The 23174-nt window shown below is 36.9% G+C and overlaps 1 protein-coding gene and 1 non-coding gene across 4 annotated transcripts in view; both read right to left on the bottom strand.

Annotated features, from left to right (window-relative positions):
• Positions 1–23174, bottom strand: part of FAM83B (family with sequence similarity 83 member B) — an 81505-nt gene that overhangs the window by 45443 nt on the left and 12888 nt on the right. For 2 of the 3 annotated variants that reach the window (XM_044253067.1, XM_044253056.1), the window contains exon 2: positions 17971–18482. In XM_044253067.1, coding sequence (XP_044109002.1) covers positions 17971–18414 — 444 coding nt within the window. In that variant the 5' untranslated portion in view covers positions 18415–18482. Of the gene's footprint in view, positions 1–8306; positions 8400–8831; positions 10311–17970; positions 18483–23174 lie in introns of those variants that run through there. The other variant, XM_044253076.1, reaches the window with a different exon arrangement.
• LOC122897642 lies at positions 5107–5213 on the bottom strand. The gene has a single exon (XR_006382579.1). It is a non-coding gene; the product is annotated as a U6 spliceosomal RNA (small nuclear RNA).

Genomic DNA, 23174 nt, shown 5'->3' with positions numbered 1-23174 from the left:
AACACCAGATGGTTGAGGACAAACCCCTGTAGAGTTGTTTTTTAGGTTCCCTACGATGACACATATTCTTAATTAAAATCTCTTCAAGTATGTTTTCTCAAATATTAGACACCTGCATAAAACAGATTATATCTGTCCATTTTTTGGCATATGTGTTTTTTATTGGCAGACATCAAACACATATGTTAAGTTATAGAAAGTAGGTTATAGTCCCCTAATTTACCTATGAGACTATCATCTTAAAATCAAGACATTCATCAGAATCCAAAAGACTACTTATACCAACTGACCACTATTTATCAGGAAATTAAAGAAAAAAATGCTTCTAGGCCTTGAGAGTTATACATTCTGGGTAGATCCATTGCTTCCTGAATTTAGATATGGAACACCTGGGAGAGCCACTTAGCGCAGTGGAAACCACCATCATCAAAGGCCACCGACTGCATATACTGCAGAATTAACATGATTAAAGAGCAAATCACACACTGTTAAATATGAGCCTAGAAAGAACTCTTCTCTCTCACCCTTAAACTAACCCTCTACAAATATAAATGTCCAAATGGAAAAGAAGAGTTTCCTTGGTGGCATAATTAAAGAGGACTGTTCTCTGACCACCATAAAACATACTGATTCAGGTTAAAATAAGATGACAAAAAAACCAATTATCTTTTAGCACTTGTAACACTTAAAGTGATTAGATTGTCAAATCACTCCCAAAATGGAGAAGTAGGATGGCTACAGTCATAAATACTGAGGTCTCACACATATAAATGGCTATTATAAGATACTCTTTAAGATTCCTTTTTATATTTCTTTGCATATAAATGTTACCAAAGGAGAATCCTTGGTGCTAAACTTTAGGTTTTTATAAAAAAGAATCACTTCCCATCTATGTCACTTTGTTCCAGTCTTCAACCGTAGATTTAATTTAGAAATTGGCTGCAACTTGCAACCTGATTTAGTAGAATTACAATATTTTAATTGGTTCATGGATGTTGACATATAACATAATTGGAAATATGAAACGTAAGATGCTGAGAATGTCTTCTAAGAACCATGAGGTGATGGTAAATGATCACTTCTAGAATCTCCTAAGACATAAAGTGTGGTTACTGAATTGATATATTGTTACTGACTTGATACTGAATTGAATTGGTTCATATTTTAAGTTCTGATGTATTTACATAGTTATTAAACAGTTCAGACTTGTATAAATTTGCCTGAGTTCACCAAAGTATCAAATTTATTGATGAGTAACTACAATACAAATAGACAGGGTCCAGGAACAGGTCAGTGGTATAAATGAAGAAAATTCTAAGGAGGAATCTCATCTCACTCGCAGAGATCAGGCCTCCTGTGTTGGTGATCTATCATTGCATAGCAAATCACTCCCCAAATTTTGCAGCTTAAAGTAGCATATGTTTATTATCTCACAGTTTATGTGGGTAAAAAATTCGAGAGCAGCTTAACTGAGTGGTTCTGACTCAGAGTCAAGGTTGCAGTCATCTGGAATTGGCTGGGAGGGCCTATCTGCTTCAAGATGCTTCACTTTCATGTCTGTTGGTAAGAGGTCTTATTTCCTCAGCCCACGGGCTTCTCTGTAAACTGCTGAGTGACCTCAAGTCACAGAAGCTGGCTTCCCCACAGAAAGTAGTTGAAAGGGAGCAAGGAATAGGCATCATATCTTTTGTAACCTGGTCACATCATCACTTCAGCTATGTTGTTTTCATTAGAAGAGAGTCACTAAGTCCAGTCCACACAGAACTGGAGGTGTAAGATGAGAGAGAGATGAATCATATGTGATTCCAAAGTATGATGGCCTCAGTAGCTAAGAAAGTGGTGATGCCTTTCACAGAGAGATGACAGGAGGGGAAGTACTGTGAAGTTCATAAACTTGTAGCTGTTACTTGGGACACACTGCATTAAATGTATCGCAGGCCAAACAAGTAAAGACGCTGCCGGACAGTCAGCTAGAATCCAAAGCCAATGTTCAGAAGACAGGCCACCCCACAGTCATGCATAGCACTGGTAGCTGAAGGTGTGGAGTGGAAAGCAGCACTAAGGAATAGAATGCACAGAGAGAACAGACCCAAGGAGAAAAATCTTTTAAACATTCACTTTCAGGATACATTAAGAAACAACAGTTAATATCCATCACACATATAAATGTCCATTATAAAGTCCTCTTTAAGATTCCTTTTATATGTCTTTGCATATAAATACTATCCAAGGAGATGCTCAACATCACTCATCATCACGGAAATGCAAATCAAAACCACAATGAGATCACTTCACGTCTGTCAGAATGGCTAGAATCAAAAAGACAAGAAATAGCAAGTGTTGGCAAGGATGTGGAGAAAAAGAAACCTTTCTACGCTCTTGGTAGGGATGAAAATTAGTATAACCACTGTGGAAAACAGTAAGGAGGTTCTTCAAAAAATTAAAAATAGAACTACCATATGACCCAATCATTCCACTACTGGGTATTTACCCAAAGAAAGTGAAAATGCTAATTTGAAAAGATAAATGCATCTCCATATTTGTTGTTCCATTATTTACAATTGCCAAGATATTGAATCAGCTCAAATGTCTGTCAATTAGATAAATGGATAAAGAAGATATGGTGTGTGTGTGTGTGTGTGTATATATATATAACAAAATATCATTCAGCCATAAAGAAGGATGAGATGTTGCCATTTGTGACAACGTGGATGGATCTACAGGATATTGTGCAAAGTAAAATAAATCAGAGAAGGATAAATACCATATGATGTTACCTATATGTGGAATCTAAAAAATAAGACGAATGAATATACAAACACAAAGCAGAATCAGACCTATAAATACAGAGAACAAACTGGTAGTTGGTGTAGGGGTTGCAAATTGGGTGAAGGAGAGTAGGAGATACAGGTTTCCAGTTATGGAATGAATAAGGGTCATGGAAATAAAAGACAGTGATGTTGTAATCTGTATTATGACAGGTGGTAGCCACACTTGTTGTGGTGAACATGGCATGACATATATAATCCTTGAATCACTGGGCTATACACCTGAAACTAATTTAACATCATGTGTTAACTACAGTAAAAAACAAAAACAAAAATCAAAGTAATAGAATCGCAGGGGTGTGGGTCAAGCTCACAGATGTTTTTTCCTCTGAAGAAAACTGATTAGAAGAGAGGGTAGCATTTGAGGTGGAAAAGCTGAAAACTTCAAGGTATTTGCTTGGACAGTCCCCAGTTGGAAAGGAAGCTTTGGGGATTTTATAAAAGCAGCCCTTGGCATTTGAGAACAAAAATGTTCAGTCCAGTTTTAAATGCTAAGCCCCATGTTAAGTGTGTAATTCAAAAAAAAAAATGTTCTTATCACTGTTTCTTCTCAGTTAATATGACCACATGAGTTGAATATATTGTTACATAGGTTATAGCAATCTGCACCAGTTTCTTCAGCAGTTACCAGGAAAAACAGAAAATGGACTTTTTTATTTCTGGTGTTGAGGGGAGAATTAACAAATAAGTGCATTCTTTGGATCACATTTCCTTAAGTATTATTTTAACATAACTGTTGGCCTCTCAATTTCTTTGATATTTCCCTTAAAAATAAAACAGTGAGGATACACATATTTATGTGAAACTAAGCTCTGGGAAATCTGTGGCTTTGAGCTCTAGGGATTTTGCTACTGTGAAACTATGTAAATAAATCCTAAAAGCTATGTTGATTGAATCAGAATTGTTCTAAACATAACAAAACATAAAATGGCAGCTGACAGAGCAATCTTTGATTTTAGGAATGAGCCGCATGGTTTTTTCACATTGGACTGTTAACTGAAATACACTATTTGGAATGTAACTTACAAAGAGAAAAAGGTTAGTTGTATTTGGCTCAATGGATACATTTAATGTTTGAATGTGGCAAATGTTTTTGAAAAAGATAAGGTATACAGACACTTGAAAAGAAATTAATATTACACTTTCCCAAACTTGCGTTTTATAGAACACAACTGTGAAGAACATAATGCTACAAAATTCTTGCTCTTGGTTTCATTCAGGGTTGTTTTCATCTTCATGTTTTGAATAGATTATGGCATATATATGGCATATATACATATGGCCCCTGTAAATAAGTTTACCTGAAAGTGTTAAAATACAAAATTTACGGGGTGCCTGGGTGGCTCAGTGGGTTAAAGCCTCTGCCTTCAGCTGGGGTCATGATCCCAGGGTCCTGGGATTGAGCACCGCATCAGGCTCTCTGCTCAGAGAGCTCTCTCTCTCTCTCTCTGCCTGCCTCTTGGCCTACTTGTGAGCTCTGTCAAATAAATAAATAAAATCTTAAAAAAAAAAAATACAAAAGTACAAAAATACAAAAGTTATATAAATAAAGTTTATAAATAAACTATTATTAAATCAAATATGGCTGTATATATTTTTGACACAAAGAGTTAATTTTTTAAGACCCTAAACTTGAGAGCACTTAAGTTCTATTAAATTTCCCAGTTTAAATTGCATTTTTCAAGGACTTGCAGTTCTCTCTCTAGTATTTTAAACATATAGAACTAAATGTCTATACTATACCCTCATATATATATATGAATGTTCATCCTTACATAGGTAGCATATCTATACCTAAATATATTCTCACATGTATACTATTTGACTAATATTCTAAACATAAGAATTTATCATTTGTAACTTATGCAGACACAATTTCATTGGAATAATGGTTAAAATAATGTGTTTCACAATATGCATTATACAGAGAAATGTTAACAAAGGCATGAGAAGTTAAAATAAGATACAGGATGGTTTCCATTCATAAACATGTTGGAAATACTCAAATAAGAATAAAATAAAACTAGCCATTAACTGATTCACTGAATGAGAAGAAATACACTTATTTTTATACTAGACATAAAATTTCAAATAATTTTTTCCTAAACATTTAAATAGTGATAGTTATCATTTTTCTAAATTTTTATTTAAATTTTAATTAGCTAATATACAGTGCAATATTGGTTTCAGGAGTAGAAATCAGTGATTCATCACTTACATACAATACCAAGTGCTCATCACAACAAATGTCCTCCTTAAGGCCCATCCCCCATCCAGCAAAATTATGGAATTCCTCATGAATTTACATGTCATTCTTGCATAAGGGTCATGCTAATCTTCTCTGTATCGTTCCTATTTTAGTATATGTGCTGCTGAAATGAACACTATCACTGGTTTTTATTTTAAACTACTTAACATATATGATATGTGTGTGTTTTTTTTTTCTTAAATTCACCTACAGATTTTGTGATACTTAATCATATTAATGCATTCAAAATAAAATAAAAGGGACTTCTCTAATACAAGACAATGATAATTTTATTAGACCAACTCTCCTACGGGAAGTAACAAGGTTCAGAAAAACAAGCAAACAAACAAACAAAAAAAAAAACAAAAAAACGCAGCCAGTGTTTATGGAGCCAAGATCATAGGTAGAAGAGAAATAACAAGGTAAGACAAATTTTTCTTGCCACTTTTTCACCTAGAACTTTTACATGCTTGCCAATCCAGAGCAAGGCACTGATACTAAACAGTAAGTTATGGTGAAAACCTTTTAGCAATCTCAGGGGAATAGAGAAAACAAACAAAACTGGAGGCCAGTACCACCAAGGGAAAAGAACTTGATAACCCGTAATCACAGAGCAAAGGGAATCACAAAGTGATCTCAAGATTCCTTGTGGTAATGTCCTTGAGACTCTTGCAAAATCCAAAATTTCTGCCTGAGTAAAAGGATAAGAAACCAAACAGAAGGAAGTTGGTAAGAGGGGAAAATGCTTAAGAATGATTTTGAGAGGGGGCGCCTGTGTGGCTCAGTGGGTTAAAGCCTTGCCTTCGGCCTCAGGTCATGTTCCCAGGGTCCAGGATGGAGCCCTGCATCAGGCTTTCTACTCAGCAGGGAGCCTGCTTCCTCCTCTCTGCCTGCCTCTCTGCCTGCTATGTGATCTCTGTCAAATAAATGAATTAAAAAAAAAAAAAAGAATGATTTTGAGAATCACACTGCATTTCAGGTTCTTCTAAGAGAAGAGGCCCCTGTAAACAACTTCAGTGTTTAAAGGAGATCCCAGAAGTGTTACCCTAAGGGTAAGGGAAAACTGGAGATAAATCACTATTCTGAAAGACTAAATCTCAGCCTCATTATATCCCAATCCCTATCTGGAGTAAGGGTATCTAATCTTACTTTGGCTGTCAAATCAAAGAAAACTAATCCTATCTAATGGAGATCACCTCTATAATTTTTTATACTAAATAATCCAGTATTCAATAAAAAAATCCCAAGTAAATGCAAAGACTGAACCAAATGAGCAAACACCAAGAGAAAAAACAAAAAACAGAAACAGACCTATAGGTAATCCAAATATTGGTATTTTCATAAACAGACTTTAAAGTAACTGTTATTTAGGCAGTCAAGAATTACATGATTGAAAAATATCAATACCAAAATTAAGAACTCAATGGTTGAGTTTAATAGTAAATAGTACTCAGATGAAGGATTAGTGACTTAAAGATAACTATATAGAAAATATCCAAAAATTAAGTAGAGAGAAACCTATGAAAATTACAAAAATGAACATGAAAGTTATATGGATGTTTTAAATAAAGAAACAATGATGTATACCATGCCTCAAATTAGAATTAGAATTAAAATCAAAGGACAAGTACAAAGGTGGCAATATCCTAGGAGATGACTCATCATTAACATGGATTTTTAAAAACTGAACAGGAGACAATACAGGAAAAGAAGCTGCAAGTGGGAGAATAACCATTACAAAATTAAGAAGGAATAAGCTACCATGACACTCCCAGAAAATGGCAATTCGATAAAACTGGAGTTTAAGGTGATTGATGGGAGGAGGAAAGAAGATAAAGCACAAAGGTAAGGATGCATCAAGAGCCTCATATACGTCATGCTTACTGAGTGGCACTTTATCTGGTAGACAAGCAGGAATCGAGTGTGACAGGACCTGCCCAAAAGCCTGGTGAAAACTCAGCTGGTCTACATGGTACCAGCATGGAATGGTCTATCAGAGGTAATACTGATGGTTATGTGTGCTGTTTGGACTCCCTGCTGGGGCTGCCATTTCCTACTTCTAAACCCTAGTATAAGTTCTTTGATCTCTTTGTTCTCACCTCTGAGAGGAGGCAATAGAGCCATCTATCTTCTAGAGTGGTTATGAATATGTTAATACAAATAAAGAGCCTAAAACACTGCCTGGCACACAACAATGAACATTAGATATTATTAATGTTGTTGAGAAATTTAGTTCTCCTTCCCAGTAGAAAAGTAACATAACATAAAGCCTGATTAATGGAGGGTTGCCTGGATGGCTCTGTCGATTGAGTGTCTGACTCTTGATTTTGGTTCAGGTCATGATCTCAGGGTCCTGGGATAGAGCTCCACATTAGGCTCCTTTTCAGTGCTAAGTCTATCTGACCCTCTCCCTCTGCTCCCCGCCTCATGTGCACATGCTCTCTAATAAATAAATAAATAAATAAAATCTTTAAAAAAAAAAAAAAAAAGTCTGGTAATGGAAATTGAGAAGCCTGAATACTATCTGCCCTAATAGCTACTAATCAGTTGGGTGACTTCAGACTTTTGGATTTTCTCAATTTCCAACTGCCCATTTGTAAAAAGACTACATGGTTCATGACTCTTTATTTTTTTAATTTTTTTTTCCAGTCTCTGCTCCAGGATTTCAGCAGGCTTCAATATGACTACTATGAAACAGATACTGATTTTTGTTCATGATTATGGATCCAGTAGCACCTATTGGATTGATATTTAGCCAAATGGCAATGTTTTTGCTTTTCACATTTATTTACTTGTTTATAATATCTGTTTGAATTCTTAAGGGGGAAATTGAAAGGTGATTATTAATAAGAAAATACAGCCCAAAGGAAAATGTTAGCTTGTGGGGAAAAAAATGTGTACTGACTACTGTTTTTCTGCTTTTAAAGCTTTGCGAGTGAACTAATTATGGAGTGTCTGATGATTATACAAAAAGAGTTATGAAGCTTTGTACCTATCTAAAGGAATATTACCATGAGACTCTTCATCATATCAGCGCTGCTGAACCAAGGAATGACAGGAGGGGTAAGGATGGGTGGGGGGAGCAGGGATCTGCCCCGGTGAGGAACAGCATATCATCACTGACATTATTTACAACTGCCAGCATATGGTGTACTAAAAAAGCAGACTGCCTTTTAGTGAATCTTCTTGCTATTTTTAAATTCCCTAGAGATAATGAACTTCCTTATTACCTGCATCCAGGCCAGGCAGCTCTCACTGTTCCTGCTTGGTGATGCCACTGCTTATCAGTACAGGAAATCAATTATTTTATTATGGGAAAAATCCTAAGTGAAAAAAGTGGGAGGCAGATTTTTATACATAATTTCAAGTATGATCTCAAGTATATTACATATCAGCATTCAATCTCCGAGATCTACAGAAGGTGTTACAATGTATACACACACTTACGTGCATATACTTCCTGACCCAACCACTTCTCTTACAAGGAAGAAAACATCTAGATTTATTTCCTTATCTCTGTCCTGTGTTTTTCCCTGTCTCATGACTTCCTACTGGCCACAACCACTGAACTTGTTTTGAAAGATCTCTACAATTTGATCCCAATCTACCCCTCCAACCAACCCATGCCTTTTTTTCAAAACCACACCACATTCCCTACTATCTGAAAATGCCAAATTTATCCACCCAAATGACCTGTGAAAAAAGTGACCTCCCAAGTGACAACTTTCCAATATCTTATTCTGTCTTTCACTCACCTGACCCAGCATACGAGAGTTGCAAAATAATTGCCTTTGGGAGCCTCCATGTCTCAGCAGGTTATGAAAGCTCCTGCTTTATCAGGTCCTGTGTCCGCAACCAGCCAGCCAGTCTTCTTATCTCTCACTCTGTTATCTGCCCATTACTTCGTATCTGAATCTTATGTAAGTTACTTTTCATCCCTCACCTACCCGGTCCTCAGGATCAGGACTGATCTCTAAATCCAGTCTCTCTGTGTTTGGATTCAGAAGTGATTCCCAAATAGCTTTTCAGGCCTGTCTGTAGGTGTTGGTGGCTAGGTTACTGATCAGCCATCCTGGTGAAGTGGTGAAAACAGGAACTTCCAGGCCTCCGTAACCTGGTCTCTGTGCTTCCTGATTCCAAATCTCTGATGACTGACACCACCTTCAAATGACAATGCCATCATTCTAATTGCTCAGGCCAAAAATTCTGGAGTAATCTGATATTCTGTAACTTATTTCACACCTACATTTACTGTCTTCAAAATATATCCAAAAACTAACCATCACTGCTGCCATCCTGACCCTGTAACACATCATCATCTCACACTTGAATTATTTTCAGAGCCTCTGATGTGCTTATTCTTGAGCCCAACAGTCATTTTCAATATTGAAGCCAGATGAACCCTTTGATATAGCATATTTGAAATTGATTGTATCTTTCTTTTGCTGCTCAAAATTCTCCAGTGGCTCCCAATTTTACATAGAGCATAACAGTTCATGCGGGCCTCCGGGTTACTTCTCTGAACCCACCTACTCATGTCCCCATTTTCCTGAGTCCACCAACTGGCATCCTTAATGGCATCCTTTACAAACAGAAAGCCTTGTCCCTGCCCTATAGCCTACCCTATGTCTAGCCAGCTCTGCTGCAGAGATATGTATGGCTCATTTCCTCTTTCTTCAACTGTTGCTTTCTTGATGAGAAACCCTCTGAGCATGCTATTTAAAATGCAGACTAACCCCATTACCACTCTTAGTCCTCCTGACCCAACCATATTTGTGCTCAGTTTTTCTTATTCTCCATAAGCGTTTATTATGCTTATTATCTACCTCATTTGTACATAAGCTCCATTCATAGGCAAGGTTTCTTATATACTTTATCCTCTTCTGTATCCATAGAATTTAGAACAGTACTTGACATATAGTAGGCATTAAATATTTGCTTGAATGAATGAACACACTGTCATTTTTTTTTACCTATAAGGTTGGGCAAAGACTGACTGATCCCACTCACAGCTGAAGCCTGAAGAGGCCAAAGGACAACATCATTACGTGACTGTCCCTTCTCTTACTTCTTCAAATTTCCCCTGCATTTAAACTCAAGAGAACTCATTTCTTTTTAGTGCCTCCTGATGGAGTCTGCATCCAAATCCTACATCTCATCAACTTCATCATAACCTTCTGTCAGTAGCTGGCACATTACTGTGACTTCTTCTTTTTTTTTTTTTTTTTTTAAGATTTTTTATTTATTTGTCAGAGAGAGAGAGAGAGCAGAAGCATGGAAAGCTGCAGGCAGAATAGGCAGAGGGAGAAGTAGGCTCCCTGTTGTGCAATGAACCCAATGCAGGACTCGATCCCAGGACCCTGGGATCATGACCTGAGCTGAAGGCAGATGCTTAACCAGCTGAGCCACCCAAAAGTCCCACATTACTGTGACTTCTAATAGCAAGCCCATAATGGCTTTGCATTTGGTTCACTTAGAAACCAGTGCTTCTACATCTCCACCATCTAGTGTTAATCCTGGAGGCTCTCTACCGTATCTTCTAATACCTCCATTTAGGAATAGGATGTCATCACTGCTTTCCAATTATGGTCATTTTGGAGTCATACCTATCACAAAAAAGCAGATTATCCATCAGTAATATATGGATGATAAAAATATGTAATTGACAGTGTAGTTGTGAAGGTCACTTTAAGGTAATGCAGGTAAAGTGCTTAGCACAGTACCTGACACATAGATGCTCAGTATATATTACCAGATACTGTTACTAGATTACATAACAGAAATCCATTACTCAAAACTAGATCCCACTTTTAGTCCTGATAATAAAAGCCAACAATTTTTTTTCAAGATAATTTCAAGAGTGACTAGTTTAAAAAAAGAATAATTAATATAGGGGCACCTGGGTGGCTCGGAGGGTTAAAGCCTCTGCTTTCAGCTTAGGTCATGATCCCAGGGTCCTGGGATCGAGTCCCACATAGGGCTCTCTGCTCAGCAGGGAGCCTGTTCCCCCCTCTCTCTCGGCCTGCCTCTCTGCCTGCTTGTCATCTCTGTCAAATAAATAAAATCTTTAAAAAAAAAAAAAGAAGAATTAATATAAAAGTACACACCACAGGATGAATCTGTGGCAACTATAGAAGGGCAGGCAGAATCCTTTAAATACAAAATGTCAGTCTGGTGTTACAGCCCTCATCATCTCAAAAAGGCTCCCACAGCAAACCGCCATTACATTTTACATCTCATTAGAGGGACAGATAAGTAAAAGACAGTTATATCCTCTTATTCTCATGAAAGTGAACTTTTGATAAGAGGCCTCAATGTGCACTTGAGGTCTTAACCTTATCTCAAAAAAAATTTTTTTAAAGATTTTATGTGTTTATTTGACAGAGAGAGATCACAAGTAAGCAGAGAGGCAGGCAGAGAGAGAGGAAGGGAAGCAGGCTCCCTGCCAAGCAGAGAGCCCGATGCGGGACTCGATCCCAGGACCTGAGCCAAAGGCAGCGGCTTAACCCACTGAGCCACCCAGGTGCCCCATTTTAAACAAGAATGCCTACAAAGTCAAGTTATCGTCCCTCTGCCCATGTTCTTTTCAACCCTGCTGGAAAGGAATACCATATGCCTTCTTCTCCTCTGTGGTTATTTTTCTAGCTTGGCCCTAAACGAATCTGAGTTTGGGCACCTGGGTGGCTCAGTCTGTTAAATGTCTGTCTTCCCTTCTGGTCACAATCCCAGGGTCCTGGGATGGAGTCTCACATCTGGCCTCTGGCTCAGTGGGGGAGCCTGCTTCTCCCTCTGCCTGCTGCTCCCCCTCCTTGTGCTCTGACAAATAAGTAAATAAAATCCCTAAAATGAATGAATGAATGAACGAATGGATGAATGTGTGTTATGTGTCATGTTTGACATGTCAACTACCTCACAGGGAGCCTATGGAGTATTAGCAACTCCATTTTACAGGTGGGAAAAAAACAGCTCAGAGAGGTTGTAGTATAATAGCCAATACAAACAGCTGTTTGAGCTGGATTAACCCAGCTCTGACTGACCCCAAAATTCAGAGCCTTCATACCCTGAAGTCTCCTAAAAAAAAAAAAAAAAAAAAAAAAAGCATCATTTGAAATTTGGTAATCTAAAAAGAAAGAGAAAGAGCAAAGAAGCTACAGTATTTTGTCCATGTAAGTTTTCAAGTCAACAAAGGAAGCCCAAAACTTGATCTTGCAATATGGTCAGAGTCCCTACATGGTGTCTTCTCTCCTCTCCCCTCCCTTAAGCAATTGTGTTAAAAACTGTACACTGTATCATCAGACTTACTGCTAATAGTATAGGAAGGGAGCAGGTAAATGAACTGGGGAGAATGTGGAAAGTGTTCTCTCCCTGTATGGCACAGAAGCTCAGTGCAGAGAGCAGACTCCCAAACAGACACAGCAACAGTTCGCACAGCAAAGCCTATGCACTTTTTTTTTTTTTTTTAAGATTTTATTTATTTATTTGACAGAGAGAGATCACAAGTAGGCAGAGAGGCAGGCAGAGGGCGGGGGGGAAGCAGGCTCCCTGCCGAGCAGAGAGCCCAATGCGGGACTCGATCCCAGGACCCTGAGATCATGACCTGAGCCGAAGGCAGCGGCCCAACCCACTGAGCCACCCAGGCGCCCAGCCTGTGCACTTTTAACAAGATCTCGCCCTCTCCCAATCATACACACAAATGTCACAGGATAAAAAATGTCATTAAATCTGACTACACACACACTTCCTAGAAAAACAAAACAAAACAAAAAAACCCAAAAAACCAAATTTTGACTCAAGTTCAAAGATTGAAAAGATTCACAGTGAGAGCTGTGATGGAGGGCAGAGAGGAAATTCTTAATAAAAATTGGGAGCATCAGGGCCGTGATGATCCTAGCCTAATAAAAGCCCTGATAAATAGATTACTATCACTTAGTGGGCAGGATATGACCACAAAATCATGCAGATGGAAGTGACACAGTAGGACACAAAAAAATATTCATATAATGGACTAATTCAGCAAGGAGTATACCATATTGAAATAATCTTGAATTGGTAAGCACTGTTAGAGATCTGGACAGAAACACTAGATTTTAAAAAACACCAAAAGGCTTTGCTTCATATCTTTCACTACATAAATGAAGATACCTGGGGAGGTACTATGACCTGTTCAGTCTCTGACTAGTTAGTGGTAGACCCCTGGTAACAGAGATTCTAGTCTAGCACTCCCTTTACAGTGCCAGGCAAATCCCAGGAAAAGCCCCAAGGACTGTTCACCTTCCCATTTGTGGCCATGGGCCAATTGTTGGTTAATGTTTCTCTGTATTACTAATAGCTCCCCAGGCCATAACAGCCACACCCAACAGCAGTGACTCAGGAGAGACAGTACTGAACACCTCAGGAACTACTCTGCCCTAATTCTCACTAGACTCATGCTTCTGTGTCTTCTTGAGTCCCTGTTTCACAAGAGTAAGATTCATACCTCACAGAAGAGAGCTAGCCTACAATAAGGAACCAGATGAAAAGAGCATTCTGATTAAGCATTCCCATATTGAAGACTATCAGAAATCGTAATTTTTGGGATATCAGCAGAGAGACTAAAAGAAAAATTACTTTAATGAAAGATTACTTTTTAAAGTAATTAGAGAGGATACTTTCATAAGAGGTGTTCACAGTGATTAGGAATACACGTATGTATCATCTTGGGAACACCTCTTGAGAGACAAGTAATTACCTGGGAAAAGTCTTGCTAGATGCTATCAGATGATATAAAGTTGACCTGAATATAATTATGGCAACCACATAGAGAAAAATAGGAAGGAGTTAGAAAAAAGAGCCAGTCAATAAAAATATGGCATATTTAGGGCACAAGTAAGAAGTTATTCCTCAACAGGATTCTGAGCTATTTTCTGGTATGGAAAAAAGTTATTCCTAATTGGATTTTCCCAAAGGAAAGTTCTCTAATGACAAAGTAAGCAGACATACAAAGAAAAAACATACAAAAGGAAAAAGCAAGAACATAAAACAAAAAACCTCTATACAACTTTTATTCAAGATTTTTTTTTTTTTTTTAATTTGACAGAGAGAGAAAGAGCAGCAGAGGGAGAGAGAGAAGCAGACTCCCCACTGAGTAAGGAGCCCAATGTGGGACTCAATCCCAGGACTCAGGGACCCTGAGCTGAAGGCAGACCCTTAACTGACTGAACCACCCAGGTGCCCACCTTTATAAAATTTCTGAGTGACAACTGGCAAAAATAAAATGAGTAAATTAAAAGAAAATCTATGGATCTTTGAAATACTATAAAGATTATATTTTGCTTGTAAAATAGAGTGATTTAGAGATTGCCTCACTTGAAATAGAAACAAGAGTATATAAATCAGTGAAATTTAAAAACAAAGTATTTCCAATAAAGATAGATATGACATACTTTCATTTTTATTTCCTTTTTCAAGGGACTAGAAGGTTAATTTGGTAGTCAGACTTCCAATGCTTGGACCTTTAAGAGAAGTGCTTTTTTGATTCTTTTCATTATTTTAAGATTTTTCCATGATTTATTTGTTTATTTTTAAGGTTTTTTTTGGTTGGTTGGTTTGGTTTTTTTTTTTTTATATAAGTACTTTCTGTCAATTGCAAACAGGACAGTGAAAATGCACTTAAATTATTCTCTGAGATTACTTTCCTTGGGTTCTGCTTTGCCAGTTCCTTGCCCTACTTGTTTGGCTTCATATCTCAATAGTTTCAAAATGTTGATTAAAGAATCTCCCTAAGAAATCTAAAGGCAAGAAAATTTATTCTATTCATTAAAATATATATTACTCAAACACTTTATGGAAAAAATACCATCTTCTTCATAATGCCATGACAATTCACTGAGAGTTATCCAATAAAGAGAATTTGCCTTCTGAAAATAATTTGAAAACAGAAAGCTGACCCTGATAATAAGCTTCCTTTGATTCCAAAGATTATAAGAATCTGACTTATCTGCTAAGTAAATAACAGTCATGAAAACCACAGTTAATCTACAAAGCAATGTGTTCTGATGAAATTTTACTTCAAAATAATATTTGCTCTTCTTATTTTAAATTTTTTTTACAAGATTTTGTCCAGTTATGGGCTAAAGAGTGTAACATTTTGTAAAAATTAGTTCAATAACTTTTCCTTTTCTGGAGTATTGGATCCTTCAAAAATAATTAAATAGACATAGTGACACACAAAGATATTTCCAAAAGACTGGAGAAATACCTTACATACATATATAGACAACTTGACCTTAATATTTAATGCATCTTGGCAGAAATCAGGATGTTCTCCAACACTTTTGGAAAACAAAACACTATGTTATGTAGTATGATTTATATTCAAATGTACAAGGTTCAAATAATTCTTTCTTGGAATATATACACATAAAATCCAATAAAGGTAAAATTCTCCCTCTAATTTCATGCTGCTTCGATTTTGTGGAAGAGAAACAGAACATTAGATCACTGTTTTACAGTATGGACTTCACGTTTCTCATCTTGCCAATGCAAGTGGGAGCTCCCAGCAGACAATGACCAGGCAGAGGATATTACTTTTTAGAGGCTCACTAAGTAAATAGCCGCCACATTAGAAAGAAGCCGCCACATCAAACGGTCATGACTGATGTTCAGTTTCCAGTGAGTGCTAGCCCGCAAACTTAGGATATCTCCTGAATTTCATTTTCTACCACAGAAATAACAATGCTCCAAAGAAAACTAGCTGGGATATAGGCTCATGAATTCATAACTAAGTTTACCATAATAATAATCTTAGTCTTCAGTGATGTTTCAAATGTTCAGTTTTTATTATAGTCCAAAAACATACTGTCTCTTGAAACAGAAATTAGCAAATGTTATAGTACTTGATATCTGTTATTCTACCTTTACAAGAATTCATATATATTCTTGGCTTTTGTTCTATTGTTTTACAAAAATACAATTATATAACGTGTCCACAGAGCATAGGATGGTAGTGTTAAAAATACTCAGGGCGCCTGGGTGGCTTAAATGGTTAAGTGTCTGCCTTCAGCTCAAGTCATGATCCCAGAGTCTTGGGATTGAGTCCCACATTGGGCTCCCTGCTGTTTCTCTCTCCCTCTGCTGCTCCCCCTGCTTGTGCTCTCTCTCTCCCTCTCTCTCTGTTAAGTAAATAAATAAAATTAAATAAATAAATAAATAAAATTAAAAAAAAAATAAGATAAAAATACTCATGGTTCAATTCAGAATATTCAACTAACAGTTTAATTCATTCAGTAAGTTTGGACCCCTACCATGTACCTGATTTTATAGGTAATTTTTAACAAATAGACTAGATTAGTACTTTCTTTCATGTAACTGCTAGGTTTATGGCTAAAAGCCAGGTTATTTGAGTTCAAAAGGCATGGGGGGAAAAAGTCACCTTACTTTTGCAAAGTCCACATTTGACATTAGCCTCAGAACACTGTGTTTCCCTAACATGATTGGGAGGCTTTTAGTTGCCTATTTTGCAAATGATAATGTCACTGAGAATTTCAAGAGTCTTATACTTCTGTACTTCATAAAAAGCAAGCTTTCGGAGCACTTCTGGGTCTTAGTGACATGAAACAAAGCAATGTCATGTATGTGTGGATTCTCAGGTCTCTTCTGGATCTACATTTCTATATTGCACGGCATCTGTAAGAAACAGATACCTTAGGGATGCCTGGGTGGCTCAGTTGGGAAGTGTTTGCTCAGGTCATGATCCCAGGGACCTGGGACTAAGCCCTGCTTTGGGCTCTGCTCCCTGCTCAGCGGGAAGCCTGCTTCCCCCCACAACCCAACTCCCCCTGCTTGTGTTCCCTCTCTCACTGTTTCGCTGTCAAATAAATAAAACCTTTAAAAAAAGAAAAAAAAAAAAGAAAGAAACAGACACTTTATAGTGAAAAATCATAACTACTTAACCATTCTTTTTAAAGCTCTAGGTCAGGTTCAATAAACAGCTTAGGTAATTTTGTTGTCATCTCAAAATTGTCTACCATGGTACTGATTACCTAGCAAACACTCAATAACTTTTACTTGATTGATCAAAAAAAATTTCTACAGTTTTATTCAAGTCCTAAAAAAGAATTTCTGAGATTTATAAGGCAATATAAATATTTAATAAAGAGCACAGAGGCCTAAAATACTAAGTACTTTAGGACCTTACCTCAGAATTTTACATTGTCATGCCTGATTTTATACCGTTTCCACACAACTGAGGAAATAAATAAATAAATCTATGGTTTATTTAATAGTGTAAACTATGTCCAGAGCAAGAATCAAGGTTCAGTCCTTTTGAGTATAAAAAAATTTCACCAGATTTCCCAATAACATATTTCCTTTCAGAGACTAAGGAAAACGTGAGTGCTTTTAACTCAATGAATGTATCACATCAGCTTGTTGCCAGTTCATATACCTCGCCTCCATAAGCAGAAGAAGGTACATTAAAAGACAGAAATCTCCTGTAGCAGGGACCTAACCACTCTGTTAAATATACACAAGATATGGGAAGTACAACCCTCCTATGTACTCATGTGTATTTTCTGAGAATAATAGGCATGGTCCACACATACAGAGATTCTTTTATCATACCTGCTCTATTACTCTGGTGCATTTTCCACATAGTTCATATTTTTCGTTTAGAGTGGAATGAATAAGTTACAGGGATGAAAAGTACAACATAGGGAATATAGTCAATGGTATCATAATAGTGTTGTATGGAGGTAGTAGACAGTTAGTACACTTGTGGTGAACGAGCACCAGATAAGGCAGACTTGTTGAATCACTACGTTATACACAATGAAACTAGTGTCACATTGTGTGTCAACTCTACTTTGATGAAAAAAAAATTCACTTAAAATTTTCATTTAGAAATGAAAATATTACCTTTCTTGCTTCTTTGATCATCTTCCGAATAGTTTCCTTAATTGTAAGTAATTGTGCTCTCGGTGGATGAAAGAGGAGGTCTATATGGGTGCCTCCTAAGAGTCCTGGCATCACATACGGCCAGCCCAAGTCAAGATTTGGAGCTTCCACATCAGACTCAATGGGCCAGTAAGTCCCTGAAGAGGAGGTATCATCGTAGGAGTTATCAGTACCATGAGCCGTGGTTTGTGCAACTTTCTGGACATTTTTCAGAATATAATTAATTTCTTCCTCAGCTAGAAAGTCTGATACTCTTTCCTTGGCAAGAAATTCTTGGTATGCTTCTAACCCATGTTCAATGAGTGCATCAATGGCTACTCGATACCATTCCTTGTAGTGAGGCTCAATGTAATTGTCTGATTTACACTCATCATTCAATGAGGACAGCATCGATGAGGTTTCCATGATTCCAAGTGTCTGATAACAGCACTTTCAAATGTCCATTGGTGCAATGATGAGAGGTATCTGGCTATCTGAAAAGAAGGACATGAAGATCAGTTAGAATTCTGTAATGATATTTTTTTGTGATCCACATCAACCAACAGTTTTGCATTTATTCATTTCCACAACCGACAGTAACTCAGTATGACATACACTTCACATCCAAAGTGTCATTAATTGCACCATAATTCACATACATATTACAAATAAACTAAACAGATTTCCTTTTAGAAGCCACTAGTTGGTTTTCCTTTTCCAAGGTACCTCTACTTACAGTTTCTCACTTAAGAAAAAACACCTTCCTTTCTCTGACATCCAGAAAGGTCACCTTTCTTCATTTTAATCTGGGACTACACATGGTCCTATCAGTTTCTATACATTTTCTTAATTTGGGTTTTACAATATTTTAAAATAGAATACAATCAGTACCTGGCCATCCATGAATGTAAGTTTTTACTAGGTACCTGTTACGCATATACTCACATACTAATGGAATATAGAAAGCATGAAATACTTGCCTTCCAGAAATATATTAATTAGCTGAAGAGCCGAAACATACACACAAAACTGTTACCACTTTGAACAAAGCCATATATTGCTAAGGGCCAAAATGAGTACTGTCTATAGTCAAAGCTTTCAGATTAAAGCAAGTAGAAATCAATACAGAATAAACTATTTATGTATATCCCTGTGCAGGACATAGGCTTCAGCTGAACCTAGGGTGATAAGTAAGAATGGGATCTGGCAGCAAGAAGGATGTTTTAACCCCACACAAGAGTGAAAAACATAGCAAAGCACAGAACAGGTATGAACTTGATACATTCATGAATTAGTTAAAAACAAAAACAAAAACAAAACTGCTGGAAAGCAGGCTCCTTTCACTAGGAACAAACAGGGGACAAATTTGAAGAGACACAATGGAGCCAGGTGTGGAGGGACACAGGAGACTTTTGTGATTCAACAAAACCAGTGTTGAAAACAATTAGTCTGGCAGTATCAGGGGAATGGAGGGGAGACAAGTAGCTAAATCTTTCAGTGTTCAAACACCCAGTCAAGTAGTGACAAGAATATTCAAGAGCTGATTCAAAGTAAGAACTCCTGAGATTTGACGGTTTGACAGCATTTAGGTGATAAAGAAATTTATCATAGCCAAGATAATTCAGGGATTTCTCTTAGGAATTCAAATCTACCTAACCAAGCTCATACCCCAACCCTCACAATGCCCACCAACTGTCATTCATTCAATCCTTCACTGTAGATGCCACACCAGACTTTATCTTGATCAAATAAGGTACTTTCCAATCTTTTGAAGTCATGTTCTCCGTTGTATAGATTCAAACAAAATTCAGCTCCATGATGTGCTACAAGCACTAAAAGACTAATTTGACCAAAAACATCTTTGTCAAGGGCCCTGCCCTAATTTAAAATTTTCCACTTAACCCAGCTTTTTCAGACTCAGGGCTATCGAAACTCAAACCTGATTTGAGAGGGTAACCCACAAAGCCATTATCCAGTATTAACTCCTCAGCTCAAAAGATGTAACCAGTCACTAATCATACAGAGACGTTGTCAGGAAATGGGAAACAGGGCCACAAGTTTTGTTGAAAAGGTGGGGAGAGCAGAAAAGGTTCAGCACACATACTAAGGCAGAGCTAACAAACACAGAAGATAAAAGGATCCACTTAGCTCTTCTAGTGGAGACAATCCTGTCCCCATCCCTAGGCTCAAAATTTTTACCAACAAAGTCCGAAAGTATAGAGAGCCTAACAACTAAATTGATATAAGAAAACAAAACAACACATGTTTATGTTACTGGCATATACTGGGTAGAAGCCAGGGATGTTGTTAAACCTACTTCCATACACAGGACAGCCACCTGCATTAAGAAAATACCTGACCCAAAATGTCTATGGGGCCATGGTTGAAAAGTCTTCATCAAGTTGTTCACTTAATATGCATGGTATCATACTACTAATTAATGACCTTTTTAATGTACATTAAAGTTCTTTTTTGTACCTACACTAGACTCATTTTTAACAAAGAAATGAGGTTTTTATTTACTTGATAGAATCAATCTATTGGATTATAGTACAGTTCCCTAAGGTTTACTGAGGTGGGGTGTTCATTTAATAATTCCGGTTCATGTAGGGACAGCACCCAGTGAGCCCATGAAAATCACATCTAATATTTGTAATTGCTTAAGACAGTAGATAATTATTGGTTGTTTACAAAAATCTTTAATTTTCTTAGCAGTTATTTCCTAAGTTTTAAAATGTAACTTTTGAACTCCTGTAACATGTGAAGCTAAATACCTATTATCTATGTAGAAGTTAAAATGCATGAAGTGCTTTAAAAAACTGTACTGATGGGGTGCCTGGGTGGCTCAGTGGGTTAAGCCTCTGCCTTTGACTCAGGTCATGATCCCAGGGTCCTGGGATCAAGCCCCACATCAGGCTCTCTGCTCAGCGGGGAGCCTGCTTCCTCCACTTTCTCTCTGCCTGCCTCTCTGCCTGCTTGTGATCTCTGTCTGTTAAATAAATAAAATCTTAAAAAAAAAAAAGAAGGTTTAAATTTAAAAAACAAACAAACAAACAAACAAACAAACAAAGCCTGTATTGATTCCCAAGCTTTATCTAGGTAAATATGTACATTGCAACTATTAAAAAAAAAAAATCACTTGAGCTATGCATAAACTGCAAAACCAGAGACATCAAAAAGGTCCATGAACGTAAAATAAAGCCATGAAGACAAAGACACACAGTTAATTATGAAGGGAAAAAAAAAACAAAAAAACTGAAGATGAAAAAAAGTAAAACACCACAGGACTCATCAAATGGCAATGCGAGATACAAGCAGAAAATCACGTCATGGAAAAAAATGCAACAGCTATGAGCATGGAAGTTGAGATATTATGTAAAAGAGCTAAGACAAAAAATAAACAAGCTTGACGCTGTCCTGCTAGAGAAGCTACACCCTCTAACAACTGTCTAGAAATACACATTTATCACAAGAGCTGTTTACAAGGGATAAATGGGAAAGAACCATTTACAAACAAATTTTAAGGGAGACCAGTGAGGTAATGGCACTTGCATAAATGGGTATTGCAATAAAACAGCACCTGTATTTAGTTACAGATTTAATATAGCACTCTCAGGAGTTCAATCCCTGAACATTGGAAGGGCTTAATTTGAGGACAAAATTAATTGGGTATGCCTTTAAACATGTAAAGGTTCATTATTTTATTAATAACCATTAAAAACTCCTAAAAAGTATATAAGCATACATAACAGAGTTAATGAGTAGAGCAAAATAAAATTTCACTATGATATAAAAGCTAAACCGACCACTGGTCTCATCTGCCTGTAAAGTGACTCATTCCAAGAAAATAGGCTTATAAAATACGGGATTCAAATCCATGCCTCAAAAGCATTACAAATTTATTTGATATTGAATCTTTGGTGTCATTTGTGGAAGTATAAATTCCAAAGGTATTAAACATTAGATTTCAACTCATAGGCTACTCTGGAAAACATTTTGGCAGTTTCATTATAAAATAAAATATGCAAATGACATACTTGTTTATGGTTTCTGATCTGAGAAGCTTCATTGAAAAGACTCCTGAAAGAACAGGTCAACAGAAAAAAATGCTCCAAAGAGAAATTACAACTTCCTTAAATGTACAAGTATATGACCCAAGGTCAAGATTCTGAAAGAAACACAAAAAGAATCACAGCTGCTGGTATCTCTGAGGTACCGTTTCCAGCCTCTGTCTTAGGCTGTTTCTATTCTACTCCTAAATGCTCTTATGGTTTAAATAATGTCTTCTAACAAGATATGTTCAAGTACAAGCCCTCAGTACCCGTGAATGTGATCTCATTTGGAAACAGGGTCTTCTTTGCAGGTAATCCAGTTAGGATGAGGTCCTATGGTCCATGGTCCACAACAGTTGAAAATTATGTATCTCTTTTTTCCTTGAATTTTTAGCTACCAAGATTGTGTTTGACTTTGAATCTGATTGCCAAAAATTTAAGATGGCAATTAAAACATTAAAGATATTATTACATTAAAAATTTTACTATAATTGTCAAGCTGCCAAGTACAATTTGATATCAAATTTTGGCATCCAAACTTTAAAAAAAAAATTCTCAGCTGGCTTTATAATAAAACTTACAACAAGATAGCCCAACAGTACCAATTATAGTCTTCCACAGGGTCTGATTTTCTACAGGCCCAGGAATACATGAACACACAGCACACACAGTCACCGGGTTCTGAAAGCAAATATCTCCATTTGTAGATCACAGATGGAATCACCCAACTCATCCAAGTCATGAAAAGAAAACTAAATGCCTCCAAGTCACTTTATAAATCCCAAATAAAAATTCCACTTGCTCAATATCTAAACATTTTTTAATCCTTTAATTTCTTTTAATTGGGCAATGGTATGACTTTACTGATTTCATAGTATCAAAGTCCTTAATTCCAAGGTTTCTTTGTATTACCTGTTACTCAATATATTTTCCATCCTCAGTGTAAATTATAGTCTAGACATAAGAATACAAAAGCCCCCAATATATATGAACAATATTAAAACATACCTATTCACTGTCATTTGGAATCATGAAGTAATTCTGCAGAGAAATTCATAGGGGAAAAAAAAAAATAAACCCTTTTCTTGGAGAGCATATACCGGATAGTCAAACTTAAGAGGACTACTCTATGCA

This window comes from Neovison vison, chromosome 1 (genome assembly GCF_020171115.1).
Source record: "Neovison vison isolate M4711 chromosome 1, ASM_NN_V1, whole genome shotgun sequence".
Taxonomy (NCBI): domain Eukaryota; kingdom Metazoa; phylum Chordata; class Mammalia; order Carnivora; family Mustelidae; genus Neogale; species Neogale vison.
This window is presented reverse-complemented; position numbering and strand designations above follow the sequence as displayed.